General features: G+C 41.7%; 1 protein-coding gene across 1 annotated transcript; it reads left to right on the top strand.

Annotated features, from left to right (window-relative positions):
- Window positions 1-1,301: 1,301 nt before the first annotated feature.
- On the top strand, window positions 1,302-21,142 carry LOC137359819 (scavenger receptor cysteine-rich type 1 protein M130-like). The gene is made up of 6 exons (XM_068025517.1): window positions 1,302-1,422; window positions 4,702-4,734; window positions 5,577-5,891; window positions 12,743-13,057; window positions 20,655-20,969; window positions 21,120-21,142. Exons 1-6 carry the CDS (start codon window positions 1,302-1,304, stop codon window positions 21,140-21,142), a joined length of 1,122 nt encoding a protein of 373 aa, XP_067881618.1.
- The last annotated feature ends 4,877 nt before the right edge of the window (window positions 21,143-26,019 follow it).

Raw genomic sequence — 26,019 nt, 5'->3', positions numbered from 1 at the left:
TGACAAAGTATCCTTCCACATGCTTCTTTTATGTAAAACACCGCGAATTGTTTAATGAGATATCATGAATAGTCTCCTTCCACCTGCTCGATATTTTTGCAGAGTTTTTCAGTGGATGATTCGATTCAGTTTCTCACTGTTTCCAGTGCGGGTTTGGTTACATTTGTTAATGTCTATCGACAACAAATGCTGCTTCACGCCAGGGAAACGCTCCCTAAATGTTATTGCATACTTCCATGATGAATTTTCTTTTGTTTTTGTAAAAGGGTTTGTATTCTAAAATCCTGAATTTGAAGGTAATTTAAGAATATTTTCTGCAAGCCATAGAACAAAGAGAAAGTGTGAAATCTATCTGACTCCCTGAATCTTGTTTTTAGCAATTGGCCCCAGATCAAAATCAATTTCTAGGAAATGTGCATATTTATTTTAATTTGTCATTTATTGACATCGTATAAAATGAATATTGAAACAGTTTCCTTAATTTATAAATTTGTCATTAAATACATTTGGTCCTGTTTGGTTTTAAGTTCATCAAATTCAAATAGGGAACTGTTATCCATTTTTGTCGCTGACAGCAAAAACGGATCTAATATTTGTCATCTGATTAATATTTAATTGCATTTCCAGAGGAAATTCGAGTTAAATTTAGTTTAATTACCAAAATTGAATATAAACACCGTAAGAGTTGGTTTTATGTTGTTTCCAAGACTCTCGTACAGACGCAGCAGACTGGAGTTAAAATTCTAACCAGGCGTTTAAAAAGTAGACTCCTTGAAGTAGAAAGTGCTCAATGTTACAATCGAGTGTATGTGAGTGAGAACTGCAGAGTACCGGGATCTGCATCTAGCCGACTCATCCCACATTGAGATATCTGTCCCCGGAATTTCTCAGTGAAGTGCCGTGTGATAGACAGAATTAGATTAAATAGTTTGTACAGAATTTAGAATATTCAGAAAGGGCAATAAATATTGTATACTATATTAACAGGAGGTGGGATCAATATAGCTGCATTTGTACTGATTATTAATAGAGTTATCAATTACATCCTCCAGAAATGATGCTACTGTTTTCAGGAGATTTGGCGTATGAACAATTTTATTTAGTCACCTACAATCTTCAAAACAAAGCCTTTTTACATTGAATCATGCTTTCTATTTCGTACATTTATGTGCTCGGTATTGTGTAATAGTTAGTGTTTCTCAGTCTCTTTCTATATGATGCATACATTTGATGTAGTATTTAATATCCAGACGTGTTTCTGAATATATTTCCACATGTCCCATTATTTTTGATATGGTGCGATGCAGTATTTAATGAAAGATCTGGAGTTGTTTCCCAGTCTCTGGGGAAAGGTGGGAAAGTACATCTGGGGCAGTAGATCAGCCATGATCTTATTGAACGGCGGAGTAGGCTGTGTCGACAGTATGGCCTAATCCTACTCCTATTAAATTCTTTAATGTCCTTCCACATGTCCCATACTCTGGTCACCTGTGGAAGAAATCCTGAATTCGTTTGCATATTTCAATTCAGCAGACAGTGCCCAGAACTAATTTTTTCGGTACTGTAAATGGTTGATGCGTGTTTGGCTATTTCTAACCGTGGTAACGTTTCTTCAGACACACAGCATCCGGATTCTTTCATATGAGTTTCTTCTGTCAGGCTTTGCTTGTGGTTGTACCCTACAATAACTGTAATTCTAACAAATAATTTGTTTCTGAAATCTACAGGAGCTCACTTAATTGTGGAAGTAGTTCAAATTGGACCTAAAATAGTTTGATATAATATAAGTATTTTGATTCTTGACCCACTTAATAATCAGCCGTGACAAGCATGTACTTATAAACTCTCTGCATTGATTGTATTTTGTAATCCCTATGCCACCGCTGTCCCTGGTTTTGTAACTCATTCAAGAGTTTAACTTCTGGGCTTTGTATATCCCACGTTTATCCCGTTTCCGTTCACCTCCTTTGAGTTGATTCTTATTTATAATTAATATTTCCATGTTACTGTTTGTAGTAATACGGTAAAATAGCAAGTTAACATAAGTATACAATGTTAAAATCGTTGGCCTCCTTGTCTCGAGAGACAATGGGTAAGCGCCTGGAGGTGGTCAGTGGTTTGTGGAGCAGCGCCTGGTGTGGCTATAAAGGCCAATTCTAGAGTGACAGGCTCTTCCACAGGTGCTGCAGAAAAGTTTGATTGTCGGGTCTGTTTCACAGTTGGCTCTCCCCTTGCGCTTTTGTCTTTTTTCCTGCCAACTGCTAAGTCTCTTCGATCCGCCTCACTTTAGCCCCGTTTTTATGACTGCCCGCCAGCTCTGGCGAACGCCAGATAACTTAACAGTTTTGCACAAAACCCGTTAGTCTAAACATCGGGAAGGTCATGGTGCGACCGCCAAAATCTGAGGTGTTGGGAAGCGGGAGTTACCACTTGTCAGTGAGAGCAGGGGAAACGGGTGGGCGGGACTGTCCGAGCCAGGATAACAGCAGCAGAGTTTTAGATCAGTTGAAGTTTTCCGAGGGTAGGAGGCCGACCAGAAGAGTATGAGAATAGTGGGTATATTCTCTGTATATGGAGTTGATTTGGATAACGGGATGCAAAGAAATGCATTCAAACTTTTTCAAGAAAAATAATGAGAGCAGTTAGAAATTGTGAGGAAGGATATGAGAGCAAAATGGAAGAGTGAGCAGACATGAGAAGTAGTGTAGATAAATGGAATAATAGTAATGATTGAGAAAGGGGAACGACTGAACATTTATCTGAGATGGTAAGAAATAAACTTGTCGAATAGACAAATATGGGAATTTCGGTTACAGATTGTTTAGATTCATTTTCGGGATATGAGCTTGCTGGCCAGTCAGAATTTACTGAACAACCCTACTTAGCTAGATGGGATGGCGGGAGGTTTTCTTGAACCACTATCGTCATGTTGGCGATATTGTTCTGCACCCATGTGTTGTCTATCCCTAGTTTCCCTAAGAAGATGCTCGCGCGCTTTTTTCTTGAACCACTGGATTATCTGAAAAAAAAGTCCAGTGTGACATGGGTGTTTACAGGCTGAAATGATAATTGCATGAAGAGTAGGGGAAATGAATGAGTGGATTCAAGAGGATTTCCGGACTCTACAGAAACACTGAGATTGGAACCGTTTTTCAGTAAATACTGAAAGGTTATTCCCCCTTGTCTGTCATTGGGTCGCTGAAAAGGCAACTTATGGGAACTGACTATTATCAGGTAAATTTGGGAGGAATGCTAAGGCTCCTACTGGGAGGAAGTCACACAATATTTACATTATAGAATCAGGACGATAAGGAGACCAGTGACATTATAGTTGGGAAATTGTAATGCATTCAAGATTACTCAGAAGGCACAGCTGAGAACAGGAATTGGTGTCCCGTTGGCAATAATATATCACCAGAGTATACAAAGAGGCAACAATACATGGGAGATATATTTTGACCAGGGAGTTGGGGAGCAATTCAACACACCATCTACAGTATATAACGTTGTGAATAGAAAACCATCTGGAGAGCTGTGAGACACTTTGTGATCAGGGAGATTGGGAGCAGGTCAACACACCATCTATCGTATATAATGTTGAGAACAGAAAAAATACCTGGAGATCTGTGAGACACGTTGTGATCAGAGAGATTGGGAACAGGTCAATACACCGTCGATAGTATATAATGTCGAGAATAGTAAAAACACCTGGGGATCTGTGAGACACATTATCATCAGGGGGATTGGAAGAGTCAACCGACTGACTGCATTTTTAAAAAGCAGAAACACTTAACCAGTAAACGGGAGGACCATTGATCGAACATCATTAACGGGTAAAAGAATAGGGCACGTCGGCGAGGGCAGGTTACAAGAGAATCAGAACAGCAGCAATTTAGTAAGACACAGTCAGCACGGAGTTAGGAGACTGAAAGACCCTTTCTCGTGTTTTGTTTTGTTTGAGGAAGCTATATATTTTATCGAACAGCAGAAAGGCCCAATTACAGCTTTATAGAAACTTTGAAAGGTACAGGTGGAAGGCTGTGCAGTAAATGAAAAGACATTGAAATTCACCACAGGATCGGAAAATCTTTAATTTAATTTAAATGTTCCCATTCCTTCTCGAAATTTAGATCAGAATACTGAATTCGCTGAGAGTGCCATCACCAGTGGGTTTAAAAGCAGATTCGTCACCACCCTCTGCTCAGGGCACCTGCACACGTGTCATCAATGATCAAAGCACCATCAGCACAAATCTACAGGGCGATGGGGAAAGGGAGTGGGACTAATTAGACTGCACTTACAAAGGGACAGCATAGGCACCATGGGCCGAATGGCGTCCCTCTGTGCTGTTTCATTGTAAGATTCTATAAGGGAGAGGACCATCACCACCGCCTTCTCAGGCACCTTCACACTGGTAATACATAAGGCCCACCCACCGCCACCAGGAGAGAATGTATCCGGGTGTCAGTGTGTGTATATGTGAAAACAATTCTGGATACATTCTGGCCCATTACCAATATTAATTTGTTGCAGAAACTGTATTTTTGGTTTTAAGGAATTAAATCACATATCCCTTATAATTTCTTCCGCAAAGTGACGGGAATAATGACCCTGCAGTTAGTTGTATTTGTGTCTTTTCTTTCTGACAGTTTCATTCATTTATTTCCCCAGTGAACACTAATTGTTAACTTCTCATTTCAGGCAGACCTGGGAACAGTAAGGCTGACCCGTCAGGTAATCGCCCTTTATTTTCACACTCTCTGCTATCTCTCTGCTCCAACCCATCCCATTAAATATTAAGCTTGGCGACAATCTCAGCACCTTTTTGATCACGGATTAACCCGTTGCCCTGTTGCTAGTCAGAAAGGGAGTGTGTCCCACATAGTGTTAGTAAAGATTTTTAATTCTAGCTGAGAGATGGCTGCTGTGTTCATTTGGAGGGACAATAACTGAGGGTCTCTGAAGAGCAGAGTGTGAAGGGTCAGCTCTACTCACACTGTTATCGAGCTGAGAGATGACTGCTGTCTTCATGCAGAGGGACAACAATTGAGGGTCTCTGAAGAGCAGAGTGTGAAGGATCACCTCCACTGACACTGTTGCCGGTCCAAAGGTCCACCTCACCATCTACACTGATCCCCAGATTACATCACCATCGAGCCCTGCCTTTATTGGCTGTGTTGGGTGTGGGGGCAATTTCCTCACCTCTTTCGTGGTGCTGGGAGCTTACTGTGTACGCCCAATGAGTACTGAGCACGTAAACATGTGATCATTACAGCCACGCCCCTCTCCCCACTTCGCAGGTTAAATCTACTCTCAGCCTCTCGCCACCCCGTTCCCATTGTCGCCGTTGTGTTGGTGGGAATATCCGGCTGTCTCCTGGTTCATTGCTCGTTTGCATCGTTTATTAGTATTTCCGTTTCCTTTTTCTTGTATGTGTAATATCTACTTCGAGTTCTTTTAGTGCAGACTGATACTCCTATCAATTCATGCCCTGGTGAATGGGGAGGGTTCGTGCGCTGGGAACCTGTGGGTTTAACACACCATAACCTCTTGATGATATTTGTGATGTTTTACAGAGAAGGCGAAGCTGCGACTGGTGAATGGGGGCAGTCAGTGCGCTGGGAGAGTGGAGATTCACTACAAGGGACAGTGGGGGACTGTGGATCATGATCTCTGGGACCTGCAGGACGCCGCTGTTGTGTGTCGGGAGCTGGGCTGCGGAACTGCGGTCTCTGCACCGCGCCGGGCTCACTTTGGGGAAGGGTCCGGACACATTGTGACGTGGAATGTAAAGTGCAGCGGGACCGAGGCCGCTCTGCGAGACTGTAAGTCAGCTCAATGGGATCACTATTCCTTGTCACACTCCAATGATGCCGGCGTCATCTGCTCAGGTAAAAATCTTTCTCAGTCTCTTCTCTCCCGCCGGGGCTGATAGAATCCGGGAAGAAGTGAAAGCAAAACAATCCGGGATGATCCAGTCAGATCATAATAATCCCAGTAATCTCCGGTTGGAATTAATGTTAATATTCGGATCAATGTTTAAAATTATATAATTAGTACTATATTTAATAAGCATTCTACACCGGGAGCAGCAAATACCTGATACCCCGTACATTTACAATACAGACAGAGCAGTTTCCATTGAGATATTCCCTAAAGCCGCGGTGAATGATCTGAACCGCTGTAAATGTCTCAATCTCAATCCAACTCGCCATTCATCAACCGAGCAGTCGCCACAAGGCATGTACTGTCAGCCCGGCTGTCCACCTGCAATGCTCACTTGGCCTCAGATCTGATGTATTACACAGATTGTGAAGCTGAGACTGGGGAGCATGGAAGGGAGGGAGGCAGGTTTCTCAGCCTCGGGGAGCCGAAGTAATGGGTCCGCAGTTATTGTTGGTATCACAAGAGGAAACTGCGCGTTAAGATCCCACCGCTGCCTGCGCATTGCCTTTTAAATTTTAGGAAATATTGAGAAAGTAAAATGCAGAGAATATTAAACAAAGGATCTAAGATAGTTCAGGAAGTAGCTGCAACGATTAAACTCAACACCGTTGAACTATTGGAAGAAAAGAGGCGAGTTTGCCTGAAAACATGGCCAGTAATGAGGATAGCAATAGTATTCAAGAGGATAAAGCGAGGCAGGTGAAATGGGCGGACAGGTTGCAGACGAAATTTCATGCAGAGAAGTGTGAACTGATACATTCTGGTTGGAACACGGAGGAGAGGCAATATCACAGAATCACTGAACTTTTACAGTTCAGAAGGGGACTATTCGGCCCATCATGACTGCATGGGCTCTCTGAAAGAGAAATTCACTCAGTTCCATTCCCCTGCCTTCCCTCCATAACTCTGCACATTCTTCCTTTTCATATAACTGTCCAGTTCCATTTTGAATGCTGCAATTGAACATGCTTGTACCACGTTCTCAGACAAACATTCCAGATCTTAAACACTCTCTGCATGAAAAACATGTTCTGCATGTCACTTTACCTTTTTCTTTACCAAATGCATTAAATTGGTGTCCTCTCCTTCTCGATCCTTTCTCCAGTGGAAACAGTTTCTCTCTACCTACTCTGTCCAGAATCCTCATTATTTTGAATATATCTGTCTAATCACCTCTCACCCTTCTCTTCTGCAAGGAAAAAAATCCAAACTTCTCATATTTATCTTCATAACTGAAATTCCTCATCCCTGGAACCATTCTCATGAAACGTCTCTGTATTCACTCCAATGCCCTCACATCTTTCCTCAAGTGTGGCGACCCGAACAGGATGCAATACTCCAGCTGAGGGCGAACTAGTGTCTTATACAAGTTCAACATAGCTTCCTTGCACTCTATTCACATTTTAATAAAGCCCAGGGCAGTGTATGCTTTATGCAACGCTCTCTCAACCTAGCCTGCAACCGTCAATGACTTATGCACTATTAAACCAAGGTCCCTCTGCTCCTGTAACCCCTTTAGAATTGAACCCTTCATTTTATATTTTACCTCCATGTCATTCCGACCAAAATGAATCACTTCGCATTTCTCTGCATTGAACTTCATCCACCAACTGCCTGTCAATTGCTCCAACTTGTCAATGTCCTTTTGAAGATCTACACTATCCTCCTCACAGTTCACAATGCTTCCAAGTTTTGAGTCATCTGCAAACTTTGAAATTGTGCCCTGTACACCAAGGTCTGTGTCATTTATATATATAGATTGGGAACTGAATATTGAAGGATACATGGCATTTAGGAAGGACAAGAGGTTTGTAATAGGTGGAGGGGTAGCTCTGTTAATTAATGATGATATTAGCACAATAGGGAGGGATTCCCTAAGTTCAGGAGACCAGGATGTAGAAGCTATTCAGGTCGAGATGAAAAATCATAAAGGCGAGAAGTCAGTTGTCAGAAGGCCACCTAACATTAACCAAACTGTGGGACGGGGTATAAATGAATAAATAATGGCAGCTTGTCAGAAAGGTACAGTGATAATTTGGGGCAGATTTTCACCTACAGATAGGCTGGAAAAATCAGATGGGCAGAGGTAGACTAGATGAGGAGTGCATAGAATATTTTCTGGATAATTTTTTGGAACATTACGTTGTGAAGCCAACCAGAGAGAAGGCGATACTAGACCTGGTATTGTGCAATGAGGTAGGAATAATTAATGACCTCACAGTTAAGGCGCCTCTAGGTAGCAGCGGTCATGATATGATTGAATTTTACAATAAGTTGGAGGGAGAGAAGAGTGGGTCAAAGAACAATATTTTAAACTTAAATAAGGGCAATTATAGGGGCATGAACGCAGAGCTAACAAAAGTGAACTGGCAAATCAGGTTAACGGATAGGTCAATCGAGATGCAGTGGCACACATTTGAGGAGATATTTCAGAATACACACATTTCAACAAGAAAGAAACATTCCAAGGATGGGACCGGCCATCCATGGTTAAGTGAAACAGCCAAAGCTCGTATCAAACTTAAAGAAAAAGTCTATAATTGCGCAAAGATGGGAGGCAGGTCAAAAGATTGGACAGAATATTTAAAAAAAGCAAAGGATGACTAAAAGACTGATAAAGAAGGTCACATTAGAGGACGAGAGAAGGCGATATACATATATAAGGACAGATAGAAAGAGTTTATATATATATATATATATATATTCATTTTATAAAAAAGCAAAGAGGTAACTAAGTGAGCGTTGAACTTATAAAATGTGAATCTGGGGAATTAATAATGGAAAATGAGGAGATGACAGATGAATTGAGCAGATATTTGGCATCGGTCTTCACTATTGAGGATAAAAGTAACATCCCAGCTTTAGCTGTAAGTCAGGAAATGGAAGGGAGGGAGGAACTCAAGAAAATTGCAAACACCAGGGAAAAGATACTGAGTAAATTGTTGGAGCTGCAGGCTGACAAGTCCCCGGGACCTGATAGATTTCATCCTAGGGTGTTAAAAGAAGTGGCAAGTGAGGTAGTTGATGCGTTAAGTTTAATTTTCCAACATTCCCTAGATTCGGGGAAGGTTCATTTAGATTGGAAAATAGCGAATGCAACTCCTTTAGTCAGAAAGGGAGGGAAACAGAAAGCAGGAAACTACAGGCCAATTAGTTTAACACCTGCTGTAGGGAAAATGTTACAAGCTATTATTAAAGATGTTATGGCAGGGCATTTAGAAACATTCAAGGTAATCAGGCATAGTCAACATGGCTTTGTGAAAGGCAGATCATGTTTAACCAATTGATTGGAGTTCTTTGAGGGAGTTACATGTGCTGTTGGTGAAGGGGAACTGGTCGATGTATTGTACTTAGATTTCCAGAAGGCATTTGATAAGGTGCCACATCAAAGGCTATTGCAGAAAATAGAAGTTCATGGTGTAGGGGGTAACGTATTAACATGGATGGAAGATTGGTTAGTTCACAGGAAACAGAGAGTAAGCATAGATGGGTCATTGGTTTGGTTGACAAGATGTAACGAGTGGTGTGCCATGGGGATCTGTGCTGGGGCCTCAACGTTTCACAATTTAGAGAAATGACTTAGATGCAGGGACCGACGGTATGCTTGCTAAATTTGCTAATGACACAAAGATAGGTAAGAATGCAACTTGAGAAGAGGACATAAGGAGTCTGCAAAGGGATATAGATAGGTTCAGTGAGTAGGCAAAGACCTGGCAAATGGAGTGTAATGTAGGAAACTGGGAAACTGTCCACTTTGGGAGCAAGAATAGAAGGGAAGCATATTATCTAAATGGTGAGAGATTGCAGAGCTCTGAGATGCAGAAGGATATGGGTGTCCTAGTGCATGAAACGCAAAACGTTAGTATGCAGGTACAGCACGTAATTAAGCAAACTCGGAGAATGTTATCATTTATCGTGGGTGGAATTGAATACAAATGTAGGGAGGTTATGCTTCAACGACACAGGGTATTGGTGAGCCCACATCTGGAATATTGTGTATGGTACTAGTCTCCTTCTTTAAAGAATGATGTAAATGCGTTGGAAGCAGTACAGAGAAGGTTTACTAGTCTAATATCTGGAATGGGTGACCTGTTATACGAGGAAAGATTTGACAGGCTGGGCTTGCATCCTCTGGAATTTAGAAGAGTAAGAGGCGACATAATTGAAACATATAAAATCCTGAGGGGACTTGACAGGGTTGTTGTGGAAAATATGTTTCCCCTTGTGGGAGAATCTAGAACGAGGGGTCACTGTTAAAAAATAACGGTTCGCCCATTTCAGACAGAGATGAGGAGAATTTATTTCTCTCAGAGGGCCGTGAGTCTTTGGAATTCTCTTCCTCAAAAGTCAGTGGAAGCAGAGTCTTTGATTTTTTTAAAGGCAGAGGTAGGTAGATTCTTGATAACCAAGTTGGGGGGTCGGTGGGTGGGGGGATGGTTATCAGGAGCAGGTGGAAATGCGGAGTCATCAGTTCAACCATGAACTTATCGAATGGTGGAGCAGGCTCGAGGGGTTGAGTGGCCTACTCCTGCTCCTAATTCGTATATTCATACGTATATTCGTATATAACAGGGAATATCTAATACATCCTCTTTATTAATTTAAACCCCTCTAGTATCTGAATTACCTCCTCTTTAACCATTGCCTGGGGTGCATTTTCTTCCTCGGCAAAGACAGACGAAAAGAATTCAGATAATGCCCGCTACCTCCATATGTAAATCCCCTTTCTGATCCCTCATCGACCCCACTCCTCCTTTTACCACCCTTTTACTATTTCTCTGTCGATAGAAAATTTTGGGATTTCTTTTAATGCTAGCTGCCAGTCTGTTTTCAAGGGTACAATTATAAAGTGGCTGCAGCCAAGAGTGACCTGGGAGTATTTCTGATCAAATGGTTGAAGGCAGCATGACAGGTTGAGAAAGTGGTTAATAGGGCAATGGAATGTTGGCCTTTTTTAAATAGAGGCATCGAGTACACAAGTAAGGAAGTTATTATGAACATTTGTGAAACACTGGGTTCACCTCAACTGGCGTAATGTGTACAATTCTGGACACGACACTTCAGAAGAATGTGAATGCTTTAGAATGGGTGTAGAAAGGATTTACAAGGAAGGTTCAAGGGATGAAAGACATCAATTACATTGATAGATTGGATATACTGTGGTTGCTCTCCTTAGAACAGAGAAGGCTGCCTGGAAATTTGATAGAGGTGTTCCCAATCATGAAGGGTCTAGACAGAGTAGATAGAGAGGAAGAGTTCCTCTTGGCAGAAAGGTCAATAACCAGATGACACTGTTATAAGGTAGATGGAAAAAGAACCAGCCGTGACATGAGGAAAAACGTATTTACATAGCGAGTAGTTAGGATCTGGAATGTTCTGCCTGCGAGTCTGATGGAGACAGATTCAATTGTGGCTTTCAATATGGAATTGGACAAGCACCTGATGAGAAAATCTTTGCATGGCTATGGAGAAAGGGCAGAAGCATAGGACTAGCTGAGGTGCTCTTACAGATAACCAGCATGGACACAACGGGCTGAATGGCCTCCTTCTGTGTTGTAAACATTCTATCATTATCAGCTGACTGCTGCATCTTGCTGGTCACAAACTGTCTGTTCAGTTTTTAAACTTAAAACTGTGGAAGTGGTTTCAAGGTAATTAATTTCATATGAAGGGCTTTGAAGGGTAATCATGGCAGACTGTAGCAAACTGGCTACAAAACAGTCATCAAAGTCGGGGTTTATGTAGTTATTCAGACTGGCAAAAGGTGAGAAGTATTGTGTGACAATTCATGTCAATGGGTTAGCGCTGTGCAAATGCGTTCCATTGTTTGGTCCATTCCGAAGATTACGCCACACAATATTAATAAGCGGCTGAGCACACAGCACAAAGCAAAACTTAAGGGCCCGATAACACTCCAGCTGTAGTGCTGAGATCAGTGCTCTGGAACTAGCGGCAACGCTAGCCAAGCTGATCCAGTAAAGTTACAGCAGTTACAGCACTAGGATTCAACTGATATGGTGGAAAGTTGCTCAGTTGCACACTGCCTAGAAAAGTAGGGAAACACTGACCAGTTAGCACCCAATCAACCTACTCCCAATCAACACCAAATCTTTCCTTGAGCTGGGTGCGACTCTCCTTTCAACGTATCTCTCAGAAATAAAGCTTAATCTTTTTCTCTATTTTCTAGAGCTTTGTTAACCTGCATTGCTATTTTATTGATTTTTATATCTGTACCCCTGAGTCCCATTGCTCCTCGACGCAATTTAGATTATCATTGTCCAAGGAATATGGGTTCTCAGTCTTCCTACCCAAATGTGTAATTGTACATTTATCTGCATTAAAATTCATTTACAATTTCGTTATAATAAAGTAGCTTTCTCACAATCTGCCTTTGTATTAACTATTGCTCCAAGTAGATGTCATTAGTGAATATTACAATTGTACGTCCTTTTTCTGAGTCAAAATCATTTATGTTAAATATGAGCAACTGAACTCCTAGCACCAGTTCTTGTCACACAATACGTCTTGCCCAGTTCTAACTGCTGATACAGTGCATCTTTCTCAGTTGCAGTGACGGCGACTGGGTAAGTTGTAAATAAATAAAGGAACATTTTAAACATTATAGTCCTGTCACATTATAAGCAGTAGTGATACAGGAAATCCAGCATCATCAATTTTGAACAGAATCTGAGAACGACTAATCTGTGATTAATCAGATGCGTATTGAAATATAAATATTTGTATTATTGTGATTATTAATGTATTATGCTAATCATGATATAATATGCTTATTCAGATCACAGATATCCTAGACTAATTTCCGGAGACTCTCCATGCTCAGGCAGATTGGAGATCCATTACGGTGAAAACTGGGGAACAGTCTGTGACCTTGACTGGGATTTGAAAGACGCCAATGTGGTCTGTAGTCAGCTTCGGTGTGGAGTCGCCGTGTCTGTGCCAAGATATGCCCATTTTGGAGAGGGCACTGGGCTCGTACGGACTGATGTCTTTGAATGCACTGGAAACGAGTCCAGTTTATTGGACTGCCGCCTTTTTCAAGGAACTCAGCAGGAGTGCAGCCACAGAAACGATGCCAGTGTGATCTGTTCCAGTGAGTACAGACTTACTGAAAACCAGTCAACTTCCTGCTTAATATTTGGAAAACTGAGGAAAGTGGCATTCCCATGTTGCAGTCTGAAAGGTTCATATCTAAACTAGTCATTATAGTTTACTATTACTTTAAAGGTCTGGTGTAACGTGATACAAAATACCCGCAATTAATGGTAAACAAGATGGTTCTAAATCTTAACATTTATTCTGCAAGAAGCAGAATTTTCGCAAGTTTGTTTACCACTGCACCGAATGTGTATTTAGAATTGAATATTGGCTGCAACAGTTGGGAGTTGACTAAATGAATATGCACTGGCCTATTTCGATACTTTAATTTGAACACCACGAATGATCCGACATTACAATAGCCTTCTGACCCTCCCTGACCACGTCATTATTCTTATCATAAATCCATTGAAACAGGTCCTTCGGCCCACCGAGTCTCTGCCGACCAACAACCACCCATTTATACTAATCCTACATTACCTACCATTCTCCGAGCAACTACTCACATTGGGGGTAATTTACAATGGTCAACTTACTTTCGACCTGCAAGTCTTTCGCTGTGGGATGAAACCAGAGCACGCGGCAGAATCCCATGCATTCACAGGGAGAACGTGCAAACTCCGTACAGACAGCACCCAGAACTGAAACCAGGTCACTGGAGCTGTGATGCTAACCACTGCTCCACTGTGCCCACGTTAACACTTACTGAACGGCAGGGTATAAAAGAACGGCTGTACTCTAGCACTGCTCAGTGCAATCAGGCCAGAAGTGAAAGATTACAAAGTTATTTTATAGAATGTGTGCATTTTACCTGCTAAATATGACAGGATCGGACACATATCCACATTATCAGTACAGAGCTTTCAGTTGCACCAGCCTGTTCCATCATTCAGTTAGATCATACCTGATATGTTCTTCAAAGTCTCTTTACCTGGCTTTGAACCAGATTCCTTGATACACCGAGCTAACAAAAATCTAACAATATTAGTCTGAAAATTTAGATTAGATGTAACATCCACAACTCTTTACTTTGGAAGTTGTTAAGGAATGTTCCAGATTTACACTGTTTTTACAGAAAAATGTGTTTCCTAATTGTTCTCTGAGGCCCAACTATCTTCTGGTGCTTGGTCAGTTACCTTCCCACCATCAAAATGTCAGAAGTTGGGCTTTTTGCTGATGATTGCATGGTCTTTGCTTCCATTCACAATTCCTCGGATTAAGAAACAGTTCATGCCCACTTACATCAAGATTAGGACATTATTTAGACTTGGGCTGAAAGGTAGAGAGTAACACACTCACCACCTCCGTGTCAGGTAATGACTATTTCCAACAAGAGAGACAATGACATCTCCCCTCGCTATTATAATCAGTGAATTCACTACCACCATCAAGTCCTACTGGGTGTTGTCATTGCCAAGAAACTGAACTAGACCATTCACAATAATGTTGTGGCGACGGGAGCAGGTGAGATGATCGGCATTCTGTGGCAAGTAGCTCACCTGCAGAATTCCCAAAGACTTTCCAGCAGCTGGAAGAGATAGGCTGGGAATGTGAAAAGACAAGTCTCTTCCAAATTTCAGGGAACCTAGCCACAGTTTGTGTAATCCTTCTTCATAATGAGGTGAGGCAGTGACGTGGTGTTAATGTCACTGGACTAGCAATCCAGAGCCAAAGGCTAATTCTGGGGATGCTGGTTCAATTCCCACCATCGCAGATAGTGGAATTTAAATTCAGTTAATAAATCTGGAATTGAAAACTAGTCTCAGTAATGGTGACCATGAAACCATTGTCCATTGTCATTAAAAAAAAATCTTGTTTAGTCATATCCTTAGGGGATGAAATCTGCCATTGTTACCTAGCCTGTCCTACATGTGACTAGAGACCCACAGCAATGTTGTTGACTCTTAACTGTCCTCTTACATAGCCTAACATGTCACCCAGTTGTGAAAGGTAACGAGGCATGAACAACGAATGCTGGCCTTGCCTGTGACGCCTACATCTGTTGAATGAATAAAAAATAGAAACATTTGAAGCCAAGGAATCATTCTAGCATCTCTTATGCTGCACAGTTTCCCTGGTCAACATATTCTTCCCAAAGCATATTGCCCATAGCTTAACATTACACCAGATGGGGCCTGACAAGTTTTTTTTTTAGCTGTAGAATCATTTCTAGCCCCTTGTATTCCATGTTTCTAGATATAAAGCCCAGCATTCCATTGGCTGTTTTGATTTTCGTTCCTGTACTTGCCCATGACCCTGAAATCTCTTTTCCCTGTGCTGCGTCCGGCGATTTAGAAAGTACTGTAATCTTTTTAAGTCCAAATTGGACACCTCACACTCACCAATATTGAAATAGTCATGGAATCTTTATTTTTTGTTAAGTTATGCTTAAAATATACATGATTACAATATGGCAGATGGTTTCTTTCAATGGCAATATTGAGTATGTCAATTATGTGTGGCTTTCTATCCAGTCATCTAAATCATTAATAAATATGCTGAATAGTTGAGGTTCCTGCGGGACGGCACCATCACATCCTGCCAGTTAGATGATCTGCCCATTATCCCTGCTGTCTGTCTCCTGCCACTCAGCTGACGTCCTAAGTAGGTCAATAGTTTTCCCTAAATTCTATGAGCTTCAACTTTAGCCAACAATCAGTTACGAGGGATTTTGTTGTGTGCTTTCCGGAACTTCATTTGAATAACATCCATTGAGGTGTCCCTGACCTCTACTTGAGTTACCTCCACAAAATATTTGATCAGGTTCATCAAGCATGATCTACCTTTTACAAATCCATGCTGGCTCTCTCTGATTGGCTGTAACTTTTCAAGGTGATCAGACACTCCTTCTTTAAATGTACTCTCTAGTAATTTCCTGACAACTGCTGTTAGGCTAACCAATCTATAATTCTTCGGTTCACTCGCTAACCTTTCTTTAAATAGCAGTGTGACAATTGCAATTTTCTAATTACTGACCCAGCAGTTTGCTCTCAATCATTAACAATGTGATGGAAGGTGTTGTTTACAGCGCTATCAAGCAGTACTTACCAATAAACTACTCACTGATGCTCAGTTTGTGTTTGCTCGGACCACTCAGTTTCAGACCTCATCACACCCGTTGTACAAACATGGCTGATATAGCTGTATTCCAGATGAGAGTGACTGCCCTCAATGTCAGAGTAGCATTTGGCCTACTGTGGCAACAGCAAACCTTAATAAAAGTTGTGTCCATGTAGATACTGATGCAAAGTAATTATGTCTAATTCCTGCCATTTCCTTATTTTCATTTATAATATCACAACTGTCATTGTAATGAGACCACATTGCTTTTAATGACAATATGTTTCTGAAGTGATTGTGAAAGTTTTGTAGCTCTTCCGATCTGTTTTGTCACCCTTTGCTATTCTTTGTATCTCTGCCATTCACGAAGATCTGTGCATTTTTTTTCCATTTTTGCATGTTTTTGGTCACTTTTATACTTATAATGTTACTGTGTCTTGCACGCCAGTCCATAATAGATGAGGTTGAGTTTGGAGTTGGACCATTCAATGCGGTGGGCATTGAGTTGAGCTTCTTTGATGGCAGGCTTGTGCCGTTCACTGCATCAGGGAAGCTATGGAGATCGATAAACACAAGACCGTCCCCCTAACAGTGGCCTGTTCCTCAGTGAATATCTGGCTTTCCCTACTCGAGAAACGCACAAGCACCTGCTATGCAGCCAACAGACCATGACCAGAACAGTAGTATGGATTGACTTGCCACGATGCACAATAACTGACGAATCAGCAGCAAGTATAATGGCATATACTGACCAATCATGGAATATAATTAACTGACCAATAACAGCCAGAACAAGAACATGTAATAACCTAACAGTAGTAAGATCCAGCCCACATTCCCATTCTGCACTACATATAAACGGACAGCTTCCACCAATTACAATTATTTCTCCAGACAATGGACAGAGTACACGGCCCAATACGTTGCGGTCTGTCAGTATTTCTAACAACTGCTTTTTCAAGAAAGCAACTGCTGTTTTCAGCGCAAAGGCACGTGATGTAAAACCGTAAAATGGTCTGACTCAAATGTTGCATATTTTAGTTTTCTATTTCCCTTTAGTACCTAGATATGCTACATTTACAACTGTGCTCTACCCCCTCCCCCGCCCCCACCAGCCTCCCCTCACCCATTTACTAGTTAAGGTTCCTGTAACAACCCTATTTATCCTTTATTCTGGGACCCTGATCCCAACCCGATTCAGGTGCTGCACATTCCAACAGAATAGTTCTTTAATATCCCAGTACAAGTGTCAGGGTCCCATGGAATGTAACACCTCTTTCCAACATCATAACCTTCAAGCACGTGTTCATCTCCCTAATCGTTTATTTTTCCGATGCCAATGTGCAAGCAGCTTGTATAAAACTCCAGAGATTATAATCCTTGAGATCTTCTTTTATATTTCAGCTCCTGGTACTCTCCGAAAAGAACCTCTTGCCTACTCTTCGCTATGTTGTTTATCCCTACATGGGCCACAACGACTGGATATTTCCCCTCCATTCTTGCAATCTGATTTGAGATAACCCTCACTTCGCACAAGTTGGGAAATTACTGTGTGGAACTCTTAATGCCCTAATTATTGAATCACTTAAAAGTATGACATTATGATCCACTCCTCCTCCTTTTGAACAGCTTCCTATTCCAAGGTATCACGGTCAACATTCTGGCTGTCCTTCTGACCGTCTTCATCCTTATCCTCACAAATAGCCAGGACTTTGTTCCTTTTCACTTCTGTATATCCTCGTTCTCCATTACATCTGGATTTCCATTACTGTGCACTATAAGCTGCAAAAACCTCATTCTGATCCTGCAGCTCTCTACAAGGTGTGACTGAAATCTGCAGCAAACTGTCAAATACTCTTCTTGTTGCCAAATGTGTTGGCGTTTCTCCAATTCCCACAACAGCTCTATGATCCTGAGCCAGAGAGTTTCCAGGTTGAGATATCTACTACAGACAAGTTCCCTCGCGGCAGTTCCATTATCTACAAATTCCAATACCCAGAAAAAAAACTGCTCTGCCAGAACTTAGTCTGTCTTTATTTTTGAGGTAAAATTATTTTTAGATGCATTTTAGCTTTAACGCTATTTCACTGGTTAGCTAACGCCGAAACACTAAACACTCATCAATTAACTTAATACTTATTTACAACTTACCCACGCCCTCTCACACTCTGACCTGACAATTGCTCACTGAGTGAGTTTTTCCCTCTATTTGCCTGGTGTCTGTCCCTCAGCCCCTTCCAATAGGCTCTGCTGCTGCTGGCTGTGACGCTCTTTGAAACCGGTGGCTCGAGTCACTGACTCCAGTTGAACAGACACAACAGAACACCTCCATCCGAACGCTCACTCTCTACTACCTAGAAGGACGAGGACAGCAGATGCATGGGAACACCATCTGCATGTTCTCCTCCGAAGCACACACCATCCTAATTTGGAACTATATAACTGGTCCTTCACTGTCGCTGGGTCAAATCCTGGAAGTCCCTTCCTTACAGCAATGTGAGTGCACTGAAAGCGCATGCACTGCAGTGGTGCAAGAAAGCGGCTCACCACCATCTTTGCAAGGGCAGTTCGGGATGGGTACTAAATGCTGTCCTAGCCCGAAAGTCCCACCCCCTGTGAAATAATAAAAAATACCTCCTGTTCCCACTCTGAACCGAATTCTTACTCTTAGCAAACTCTAACTTCCCACTATGTTCATAATGTATTCAGTTAACATTGCAATCTTTGTTTACACTCTGCCTTACTAGAAGTCTAAAAATAGAAACATAGATAATTGGAGTAGGAGTAGGCCAGACAGCCCTTTGGAGCCTGCTCCACCATTCAAAAAAAGTCATGGCCTATCATCTAATTCAGTACCCTGTTCCCGTTTTTCCCCACATCGCTTGATTCCTTTGGTATTAAGAAAGATATCTATCTCCTTCTTGAATATATTTAGTGATCTGGCCTCCACTGCCTTCTGTGGTCGAGAATTCCGCAGGTTCACCACCTTCTGAATGAAGACTTTTCTCCTCATCTCGGTTCTAAATAGCATACTCCATATCCGGAGACTGTGACCCGTGGTTTTGGACTCTCCAGCCATCGGGAACATCCTCCCTGTATCTAGCCTGTCTAGTACTGTTCCAGTCTTATAGGTTTCTCTGAGTACCTCTCTCATTCTTCTAAACTCTAGTGAATATAGTCCGAGTCGATCCGATCTCTCCTCATACGTGAATCCTGCCATCCCAGGAATTCGCATCGTAAATCTTCTTTGCACTCTCTTCATGACAAGGGCATCATTCCTCAGATAAGGAGACCAAAACTGCACACAATACTCCAGGTGAGGTCTCACCAAAGCCCTGTATAGGTGCAGTAAGACATTGCTCCTTTACTCAAATCCTCTTGCAATGACGTCCAGTATTATATGCCTTTTGAGGAACATTCAAGATGCAACAGTTTAGACAGTTTCCAGCAAACAGTAATTACCCCAGTTCGGACAAGCACAGCTGATTGACTGCTTACTGCTAACCTGACTTGCACTGTTAACTGCTAACTATGAAGTGCCTTGCAGTTTGGTTTTTAATTACAAGCGAAACGCTAAATGTTAAGGCTAGATTTCAGTCTTAGCCACTAATTACCAAATTCCAAACTTCCCACTCTGGTTGCAACACATGCACCTAAAGGTAAGGTCTATGCTTGCATACTTTGCCTTAACTCTAACTACCTTACTGAATGGCAGAAGAACATCCCCCATGCAGGCAATTGCAGTTCAAGAGGACGGTCCTGACACCGGTTTCAAGGGCAAATAAAGTTGAGCAATAACTGCCACCTCTGCTGAGATGTCCACATCCCTCATAAAGAAAAGCAGCTCCCAAATGAGCTTGTTCTGTATTTGTTCTTCAGATCTTCTATCGCTCATCTATCAAACCACTTAAACATTTTAAACACATCAACTAGATAAGCTGTAATCCTTCTAAACTAAAGTTACTACAAACAAAGTTTATGAAACTTGTCTTCATAATGTAACGCTTTAAGCATTGTTGCCATTCTCGTGACTCTGTCCTTAACCACCTCCAAAGGCAATGGTTTTATGAAGTGCAGAGCCCAAAAGTGACAACAGATACAACAGAAACATCACATCCATCATCTTCATATTCCAAAATCCAAGAGATAAAGACCAACAATCGATTAGCATTTGCAACAAGAGGTGTTAATTTTTGAGTGTTCAGCCAACTTCATAAAGAGGTCCTGTACTAATTATTATGACGAAAGGACACAGACCTAAAACATAACTCTCTTGATCTCTCCACAGATGCTGCGAGGTCTGCTCAGTATTTCCAGCATTTTCTGTTATATTTCAGATTTACAACATCCGCAGTATTTTGCTTTTGTGTTGCTGTGGTAATTCTAATTGTTTTTTGATAGATAATTTGTGTAAAACATGGATAGATAATCGTGTACATAAGATTCAACTGTTATACCCATTTTCTATTTTGCTGCTTCTATGCAGAGGATGATTTATAAACTATTTGGATTTGTATTTGTTTCCAATACAGGGAAACATGGACCTCGATTGGTTGATGGGACGAACAGATGCTCAGGCCGGGTGGAGGTGCTACATGGAGACCAGTGGGGGACGGTGTGTGACGTTTACTTTGATTTGGAAGACGCCAACGTGGTCTGTGAGCACCTTCAGTGTGGGACAGTAACCTCAATACCGGGTGGAGCTCACTTTGGGAAGGGAGCCGGTCCAGTGTGGATGGAAAGTTACAGGTGTCGGGGGAATGAGACGCGATTGTGGGACTGTCCCGTTTCATCCTGGGATCAGTTTAGCTGCTCACATGAAAATGACGCCAGTGTCATCTGTACGGGTGAGTCATCTCAGTCAATTGAACTGAAATACACCAACTGTTCTGCTGTCAAGCATCATTGACTATTTCCACAGGTCGCTGATTCACTAGTTTTGCTGATCCCATGCTTCCTTTGACACTAAGATTCCGAGATGTGTTTGTGGGTTTAAGTGTCTAAATTAAATTACAAATGAATCAAAGAGCTTCACTCCAGTAAACATTGAATACATACAATGTCTATTGATTAGTACTAATCGCTCATATAATATATCTTTTGTGGTAAATCTAGGGCATTATTCAAGGGGCATAGAATCAGCAATTTGCTCCCAGGACCACTGCCATAGCATAGAAATGTTGCTCGAGCATTGAAACTGTGATCAATGTTGGCCGTTCAAATATGAATTATCATGGAATTATCTGCAAAGATCAGCTGTACAATAGAAAAAAACTGTGAACTTGTTTCCAGCTAAATAACATGAGATAAATTTTAATTTCCATTGCATCAAGGGCATTAAAATGATAGTGAGTGAAGTAACTCGTTATTTCACCAATATGCCATGTCTTTGATTATTTCACAAACTTGATGTAAATTACAATTCTCCCAGTTATCCCTCAACCCGCGCCCTGTTATAACAGATTATCTGCTCTGTTATGTGATCGCTGTACGTGAGATATTGCTCAACGCACATTGCTCCCACGTTTCACAATTTAAAATATAGGTAATAAAAACAGTAAGTGCTGAAAATACTCAGAAGTTCTGGCAGCATCTTTGGTGAAAGAAACAGAATCAACCTTGCAGTTTGCAGATCTTTCATCATAACTTAGAGATTTAACAGTTTTTAAAGAAAGGGGAAAGCAAGGAAAGAGCGAAAGGAACAATCTGTGATATGGTGGAAGACAGGAGAGATTAAGTGGTAAATGGGACATTGCAAGGCAAAAATAGATCGGAATGGGCCAAGTAAAAAACACATTTCTAGAGGAGCTGCAAATTGGAAGGCAAAATATCGTCCAAAAAAAGAAAAAAAGGGGAGGGAATCTGATCTGAAATTGCTGAATTCAGTGTTCATTCCATAAGCCTGTAAAGAGTCTAGTGGAAAGAGGAAGTGCTGTTTCTCAAACTTCCGTTAACCTTCATTGGAACTGTGTAGGAGAAGAAAGAGGAGAGAGAGGTCAGTGTGGGAGCGGAATAAAGAATGAAAAGGACAGGTAACTGGAAGCTAAAGGTAAAGCTTGCAGACTGAACAAAGATGTTGTGCAAAGTAAGCACTCAATTATGTTTGGTGTCCCAATGTAAAGGAGACGGTATCATGATCAGTCAATACAGTGAGTGCAGTATACTAAAGAGAAAGCAGGACAAGAAAATCGCTGTTTCACTTGGAAGCCGTATTTGGGGGCTTGGATGGTGAGAAAGGTGGAGGTAACAGGGCAGTGGTTGTACCTCCTGCGCATTCATGGGAAGGTCCTGTGGGAAGGGGTGTTGACAATGATTGAAGAGGGCATCAGGGTGCCACAGAGTGAAAGGTCCCTTCAGAACGTTAAAATTGGAGGGAAGGGGAAGATGTGCTTTGTAGTGGCATCACATTAAAGGTGGTGGAAATGGTGGACGATGGTCTGTTGAATATGGAAGCTGATGGAGTGGAAGATGAGGAGAATCAGGATCCTATCATGGTTCTGGGAGGGGGGAAAAGGTGAAAGCAGAAGTATGGGGAATGGAATGGTCGTGCTTGAGGGCCCTGTCAACCATGGTGGGTGGATGAGGATGTGAGGAGAGTCCTCGGATGAGGAAAAAGGAAGACATATCTGTAACCACTGGTGTGGAAGGTTGAATCACCAGACAGATACATTGCCGTGGTGCAAGTGAAAAAATGTGATAGAGTCATTCGAATAATTGGGGGGTGAGGAAGCATAGACAGGTAACTGTGAGAGTCACTGGGTTTATTCTTTATATTAGTTAATAACCTATCTCCAGAATCAGAGACAGAGATTTTGAAGAAGAGAACAGAAGAGTTGAAGATGGACCATGTGAAGAAAAGGAGGATAAATTGGAAGAAAGGTTGATGATATTTTCAAGTACAGGGCGAGAGCTGGAAATATCAGTACATATGGACAGGAGGACGACCTTCAGTCCCTCGGGTCTCACCCCCAGTTCATTTTACCCTCTGTCCCCATTTCAGCAACCGTAAGCTGCTCGGTACGTCTCTGAAATGTATTTACTGAGAAAAGGTAATGGTGAAGAAGATCTTTCAACAAGCCTTCTGAACAATGATGACAGAAATAGCAACCATTAAAATTAATGACATTTCTGGTGGCAGTAAATTCTGAGATATTTTGCTTCAGTTTCACCATTCTCAATGTGTTTCATATTGTAGATGCAAATTGGTCACTAAGGCTGACTAACGGGGGAAGCTGGTGTGATGGGCGAGTGGAGATTTACCACAATGGCAGCTGGGGGAGATTGCAAGATAGACACTGTACCGTGAATGATGCCAACGTAGTCTGTACACAGCTGGGTTGCGGTGAAGCGACAGCCGCTTATAACTATTCAAAGGACGGAGAGAGTGAAGGACCCGTCTGGGTGAATGATGTCCAGTGTGAAGGAAACGAATTGCAGCTCCAGAACTGCAGCTTATTCACATTGAATTCGTCTCTCACTGACAGTATGGATGTTGGTGTCCTGTGTTCAGGTAAACATATTCTTCACTGCTTTTACAAAAACAAAGAAGTGAAATGTCTAATATGCTGAGAAAAGTGATAATCTAGGTTACTTGTTCCTGGGTGTCTCAAGCCAGTCATTTCACTCGAGGAGAGTGGGTGAGAATCGTGGGCGGTCGGCGAGATTGGGCTGGATGGGGGTGGTGTGCAGAGAGAGAGGACACGGACACAATTAAACAACAAGAACGTTTTTATTACAGAAATTTCAATTAACACATACATCACAAGGGGTTTAACAGGAATGTAAAGGGAGAGAAAACTGACACAGAACCAAACAAAGAGATGTTACAGTTGGTGACTAAATTCTTAGTCAGATGGTTGGATTTGAAGAGCCGGAGACACGGTAATATTTCTGGTGGAAATTCAGATCTGGGGGTTAGATGGTTAAAGGCAAAATTGAAAGTTGTAGGCAATTGAAGTGGGTGAAGTACAAGAAGCTGTATTCAGAGAAAAGCAGAGTTCCTGAAATGTTTCAGGCTGGAGACGGTTATACTGATGCAGGGGGAGAGCATGAAGGTGTCTGAACATGAAGATCATAATTGGAAACACGAGGTATTGATGGCGGGGAAACCAATAGATTGTCGAGTGCCATGGTGTTCCTGAGAGGAGCTTCATGTAGGGCAGGCAACAAAACTTTGGATGAGCTGATGTTTCTGGAGGATGCAAGATGTGTGATCGCCCAGGAGAACATTAAAACATTCGGTTCTTCAGGAAACAAAGCATGGGTGAGCATTTCAGCAGCAGATGGGCTGAGGCAGGAAGGGAGGTGAATGATGATAGAGGTGAAAGATAACGGCCTTATGATAAAGAGAATACGGAATTGGAATCTCAGCTCTGGTACCAAATCCGGCGCCGAGCTTGCAATCAGTTCCATTGTACAGTATATAAGTGGAGGTAGCTGTGTGGGAGTTGTTCTGGTGTAAGTTTCATTATGTTGTGTATAAAAGTAGACAGATGTTTTGGACTATATGCTTTAAAGTTTCATTGTGTAGCATGTTAATGCAGGCATGTGTTCTGGGGATGTTGCGTTATGCAGAGTGTAAGTGTGGGCAGATGTTTTCGGGTTGTTCCAATGAACATTTATTTCCATACGACAGTGTGGAACTTACAACATATGAGATAGTTAATGATTCAGATTTGATACCGATTGTTTACAGTAAATAATTTATTCGGGAACAGCGGAAATCAATACATTCCAGCGTTTCACGTCAGAAGTTTACAGTGCTGAATGGTTATTACACACTCAGTCACTGGACAGAGTAGAGTATGTCATCTTGTTCTTCAGTTAGGTAGATGGTAAGCTCCACCCAACATTTATGCCCACCTACAGAAGCCATGTGTCTTCTCCTTGTCTTCTACTTCTCTATCTGATGGGTCACATCGCTGATGTTTATTCTCCAAAGTGCCTGACGCAATTAGTCCAATCATTTTTGTCCAGTCCAGATTAAATACTGGTTTCTGTTCATCCAGGAGGTCTACACATCTGGAGTTCAATTGCCCATAGGCGCTTCCTGATCCTGTTCCACATTTTGCAGAGAGATCCTGTTTTCTGCCCTCTTTGGTCAGGTCCAACAGTCATATATTGATAGAATTAGTCGTTTAGTTCATTGACTTTTTACAGACAATAACAATTGTTAATTTGTCTCACAAGTTTCGTTTGCTCATTGAACATAATTGCAGCAGTCTGTCTGGACAGAGAGGTCTGCATATTTTCTGTTCAGACATGCGGTTTATGTCTCTAAAATTACTCAAATATGTTCCTTGTCAAAGACAGAGTCCCATCCTTACAAAAGTAATTGATTCTCCTATGCAATTAATATTAAATTGATTTATGATAATGTTATAATCAACACAACCCTGGAACGTAGTTCTGCACGAAGATACTGCACATTGCAAGGCTGATGTTTAAGGGTACTATTTTTGTAGACGTTACATTCTCCAATATGAAGTGGAAGTAATAAATAGGGTGGATTAAACTGCTGGTCTTGCCAGTGACACCAACATCCCCTGAAATAATTAAAAAACAGAAAGGAATGGTGACATGTGGCGAACTATCTGGTAATATAATTCTGAATGGATCAATCACATAAAGCATCATCGGGTCATCCTCATCTTCACTAAAACCACCCGTTTGACAAAGATTATCCAGGAAGGCATAGAAAACGCACAGCAAGTATTCTCCATCATAAATCTTCCTCCTGAACCACTTCCCTGCCTCGTCCACCCTGAACTCCAAAAATATGTGAGTGGAGCTCGCAGACATTTTGTCACAAAGTTCAAAAACATCCGTTTGGTCACCTCCACTACTTTCCTTTCTTCCCCAACCCACCAGGCCTAACTTCCTATCAGTTCCCATCCC

Source organism: Heterodontus francisci, unplaced genomic scaffold, assembly GCF_036365525.1.
Source record: "Heterodontus francisci isolate sHetFra1 unplaced genomic scaffold, sHetFra1.hap1 HAP1_SCAFFOLD_74, whole genome shotgun sequence".
Taxonomy (NCBI): domain Eukaryota; kingdom Metazoa; phylum Chordata; class Chondrichthyes; order Heterodontiformes; family Heterodontidae; genus Heterodontus; species Heterodontus francisci.
The sequence above is the reverse complement of the archived record's forward strand: the minus strand, read 5'-3'. Positions and strand labels throughout refer to the sequence as shown.

Bases quoted from the DNA above. Each gene is read 5' to 3' on its own strand.
- LOC137359819 (XM_068025517.1), top strand. From the start codon at position 1,302: ATGCAGTATTTAATGAAAGATCTGGAGTTGTTTCCCAGTCTCTGGGGA. The intron at 4,735-5,576 runs GTAATCGCCCTT...GATGTTTTACAG, and splicing joins CAGTAAGGCTGACCCGTCAG to AGAAGGCGAAGCTGCGACTG. The intron at 5,892-12,742 runs GTAAAAATCTTT...ATGCTTATTCAG, and splicing joins TGCCGGCGTCATCTGCTCAG to ATCACAGATATCCTAGACTA.